A 4833-nucleotide genomic window follows, 5' to 3' on the forward strand; every position below is an offset into this window, starting at 1 on the left:
CTTCCAATGTTGCATTTGCAGGTTGTAGTTGAACTAGTCCAAATTTACCAAACTGTTGTGTTTTGTAGAAAAAATTACCTGGTGGACTCGAGCTACCCAAACCGATTAGGTTATCTTGCACCCTACAAGGGAACCAAGTACCATCTTCTAGAGTATCGAGATGGCCTGAAGTCACAAGGTAAAAAAGAGATCTTCAACTTTGCACATTCATCTCTTAGAAATATCATCAAGAGGTCGTTTGGAGTTTTGAAGATGAAGTGGAGGATTTTGTTGCAAATGCCAAGTTATGCACCTCATAAGCAAAGCCAAATTATTGTTGCATGCATGGCACTCCATAACTTCATTAGAACGAGTGAATTAGTGGATAGGGACTTTGATCGTTGTGGTCGTGATGAGAACTATATTCCACCTGAGCCATCGACCTCTCAGCCACGTACTCGTCCAACCCCGACAAGGGATGAATCTGCAATCATGAATGGTTTCCGTGACCAAATGGTTTGTTATGACAATTTGAATGTTGTACTTCAATTGTAACGTGTGCGATTGATTTGTATGGTTGAGAACAATTAAATTGTGTACTTAAACTATTCAATAATTGCGCAATAAAGTGTAGTTTTTGATTGTTTGTGAACACTACCGGACATGGTAACAACACCGGCGAGCAGCAGCTTGGCGAACAACAGCAAGGCCGAGTAGCATCTAGGCGAGCAACAGCAAGGGCATGCATGGCTATGCATGGCTGACAATTAATGAAGCAATTCATGCATTAAATGAGGGCAAACAGTCTTTGTTTGGTACAGGGCTAAAGTTTTACCATGTATCTAAATACCAAAATATAAAGTTTGAATGCCTAAGATTTGCAAAAAAAAAAAAAAAAATAGGGCTAAACGTTTTGCGGTTCAAAAACAGCTCAACAGGCACTATGTATGCAAGGAGGGCACGAAGAGCCTCATTGTGATTGCCTAGAAATTAAATACGATTGTATTCAATGTCACAGATGGGGTTACCTCATTCAATTTCTTGTACCAAGTCGTCATGCTCATGCGGCACACCGCACACCTACCTGGGCCCTGTTTAGGACGCGTTTGGCGCTGCTCTCGGCGGCTCCGGCTCTTCACCTCGGCACTGTAGCGACACTGTAGCAGGAGCCGTTTCGGAAATCGAGGCGCAAAATGAACTGAAAAGAAGCCGAAAAGAGGAGAGCCGGCGAAGCCACGATTTCGAGCTCCGCCGGCTCCGTGCTACAGTGCATGAACAGTCGGGCCGGAGCCCCCCGGAGCTCCTCCAAACGAGTCCTTAGTTGCACCCCAAAATGCCAAATTTTTCAAGATTCCCCGTCACATCGAATCTTTAGACGCATGCATGAAGCATTAAATATAAATAAAAAATAAAACTAATTACACAGTTTAGACGAAATCCACGAGACAAATCTTTTAAGCCTAATTAGACTATAATTGGACACTAATTGCCAAATACCAATCTTTTTTTCCCCCTGGCGTCCTGCTGGGCTGCTAGCATCCATGTTCACGAAGTGGGCTTGGCCTTTTGTGCTGCTAGCATGCAGCAGTGATCGGTGAATCCATTATTAAATTTGTCATTAGATGGGCTTATTAGCACCCGGCCGGCGTCATGCTTATTTTTGAGAGAAAATTACCTATGAGGTCAAAAAAAAAGTACAGCTTCCTTTCATGGCTCTTTTTTTAAACTTACCTATGAGGTCAGAAAGCTAAATTCAGTTATCTATATGGCCTTTTCTTTAGTTTACATACTTAACGGTATTAAGTGAGGAGTAAAATGACCATTTTACCAATGGTAAATAAATGGTTAAAGTATAGAGTGAATGTCGTTTCTCTCCTCGAAGGCATCATCATTATTGAGAACATCCCCCTCCCCCAAGCTCTTCACTTGTTTTGTGCGGCGTATTTGGTAGTGTCTGCCTGCCGATGCTTCGGTGGTAAAGCAGGCTATGTTTATTGTGGTGGTTGTCATGCCGTCACTTCTACTGTAAGTGTTTTTGTTTTGTTTGGTTTGAGTTTGTATGGTTCTTCTTCTTGACATATGTCTTACATTTTCTTGTCCATAGCTTTTTGAAAAAAAATCATATTCTATCTATTAATCTAGGCCCCGTTCGCTGGTCTGAAACTTGGCTGAAACTGGCTGAAAAACACTGTTTCGGCTGAATTGTTGTGAGAGAAAAACACTGTTCCAGCTGAAAAAAGAAGCCGAACAAGCCATTTTTAAGACAAGCGAACAGGGCCCTAACTAATTCTATAGAAATATAAGATACGTATGATATAAAGTTGGAGCTTGGGATTGGTATACGTAGCCAAGTCATATATAAGATTTAGATCTATAATATCTTATAAGGTTCGAGCTTGGGATTGGTATACGTAGTCAAGTGTCACGGACAACATATGATTGAGTTTGAGTTGGTATACTGGTATACGTAGCCAAAGTCTCACACGCACAACATATGACTGAGTTGGTATACACGTAGTCAAGTCTCACGCATAACATATGATTGAGTGGTACGCGCTGGTTGGATGCGTAGGTAACTGCCGGATTACTCCGTATAGTATGGTGTTTTGACATGAAAAAGTAGGTATTAGGATTAGAAAGTTTTATTTTGTTAGCCTTGGTTTATATCTATAATACATCATCAATTGTAAGAAAAATAGGTGTTCTATTATTATTGATGCATGCAAATTTTGTACAATAGATTAAATATGACCTATTGAAATGATCATGGCGTACTATTATACAGAAGAAACAAGGAGTGTACTGCACACTGCATATATAGAAATTGGATCTAAAAAAGGGCAGTGGTACTATCTTTATTTTAATAAATCAATGATAACAACAAAAGGCAAAGTAAAATGGCACAACTCAAGTAAACAAAATAATCATGTCTTCAGATATTATTCGGATTTATATAAGAAATCAGACGTTAATAAATATTTTGATAATGATTGACTTGCGGAAGGGTATGTGGTGAATAGGATAAAACTAGAATCACTCGGAGATCACTTAACAAGATCAACTAGCATCGGAGATTACTTTATATTATGGGTTTCTCAAAGAAGAGCTATGCTTAATTCTCACATCATATCAATATCGTCTCCTTATAATGCTGGATTACATGGTTTATTTATACTTAGAATATCCCTCCTAGTTAAGTGTGAACATAATAGCATAATAAAAGTAAGTGGTAGGGGAGAAATTGAGAGTCCAAACTGCCTGTGTAGCTTCCACTAAAATGGTAATAAGCTCGGAAGTCCAAAAGAAACACTATTTGTTACGTTGGAAACTAGACTCATACCATTCTAATAATATATAGCATATGAATGGAAAAACCTTCAAAATTGATGCCAACAAGCCACGAAATATAACACTAATTATGTATGCTTCCCATGGCCTTATCATATTCGTATAATATTCTCTCAAGTTACATTTTATTGGAAGTATTAGGATTTAAAAATCTTACTTTGAGCATCAGTTTATCTTATAATACACCAATTGTAACAAAATAGATGTTGCATTGATGCATGTAACGATCGTGCACTAGATTAAATGACCCTGTTGACATCATATTATATGATTTATTTAAAACAGAAACAACGGTAGTATACTAGAAATTGGATCTAAAAGAAACAAAAAATCAAATCAAATCGGGCTCGAGTAGAGAGAATATATGATCATGTCTGTAGATATTATATCCAAGTATGCATATATAGAGCAATGGTACATGACATGGATTAATCAAATCCAGATATGGGATCTTAACCATGACGCTGTAACCAAACTCTTTTTTTTTTTAGAATTACACAGTACAACGCAGATGCTCACAACACACACATTCGACTACGTACTGTGGTTGACCATGACGCCATCACACACTTAATCCACAGCTCTGACTAATTGTTTCTGCTGAAGAAATAATCGAGATCAACCTCTTGCTACAACTTATGATCTGCCAGAAAATCCAAAAAAAATGATGTTATATGACAACGGCCAATTCGCTTGCTGATAAACTAATAGTAACTGGAAAAAATATGAAAGGAAAAAAATGCAATACCCTAAGCCATGTTCCCTGCCGCCGGCGGTGGAGGTTCAGGAAGGTCCATCGGTGGCATTTGGTCCTCTGTTGCATATTAATTAGTTGCATTATTACAAGCACTATGCTATGCAGCATACATACAAGGACTATTAGTTTCTTGGAAACAAACTGTATGGCTTACTTATTGATTGGTCGTTGTTGCATATGTCGGAAAATGGCTGTGGGTTTACTCCGTCTAAACACGCTTGCACGAGCGCGAGCGCGCGCGTGTGGTTGACGGGCGCCGGTAGAAGCAGGCTGACGTCGCCGTTCATGACGTGGCAGAGGCAAAGAGGGTCATAAACCCTTCGATCGCCGCTGAAGAATTCATGGACGCCGTGGCAGCACTTGGTGCTCGGAGCCTCCGATGATTCACATGCACCGTCGTTGTTGGTGAGGAAACCGGAGCATGCAGGCACCAGCGACTTCGCCAGCGTTGTCCGGCACTCCGTTGGCGGCGGCGGCGGCGGTGGCGGCGCGGGTGGCGTCACGTTGTAGCAGGGGATAAACGGAATCTTTGGAAACAAGGGAGGGCATGGCATGATTCGCGGCAGTGGCAGGTCAGGGATCTCGTACGAGGCCGTGGGGTGCAAAGCGACTTCACTGGTGGCCGCGCCCCCGGCCTTGGCTGCTCCACCGTCTCTAGCGGCCGCAGATTGGTGCAGCAGGCTGGGCGCGACCACGGCGAAGGCGACAAGCAACGCGACGAGCAGCGTGTAGTTGCTGGACGGAGCCAT

At 41.4% G+C, this 4833-nt stretch overlaps 1 protein-coding gene across 1 annotated transcript; it reads right to left on the reverse strand.

Annotated features, from left to right (window-relative positions):
* Positions 1–3874: 3874 nt before the first annotated feature.
* On the reverse strand, positions 3875–4833 carry LOC136551417 (uncharacterized). Its single transcript, XM_066542970.1, has 3 exons — positions 4239–4833; positions 4076–4141; positions 3875–3970 (listed from the first exon to the last, which is right to left on the reverse strand). The coding sequence occupies exons 1-2, from the start codon at positions 4831–4833 to the stop codon at positions 4077–4079; spliced, it is 660 nt and encodes a 219-aa protein (XP_066399067.1). The 3' UTR covers positions 3875–3970; position 4076.

Source organism: Miscanthus floridulus, chromosome 4 (genome assembly GCF_019320115.1).
Source record: "Miscanthus floridulus cultivar M001 chromosome 4, ASM1932011v1, whole genome shotgun sequence".
Taxonomy (NCBI): Eukaryota; Viridiplantae; Streptophyta; class Magnoliopsida; order Poales; family Poaceae; genus Miscanthus; species Miscanthus floridulus.

What these genes read in the sequence shown, in the direction of transcription:
- LOC136551417 (XM_066542970.1), bottom strand. Translation starts at nt 4,833, where the DNA reads ATGGCTCCGTCCAGCAACTACACGCTGCTCGTCGCGTTGCTTGTCGCC. An exon ending in CAACAACGACCAATCAATAA is followed by an intron (nt 4,142 to 4,238) that starts GTAAGCCATACA and finishes AATATGCAACAG; the next exon opens with AGGACCAAATGCCACCGATG.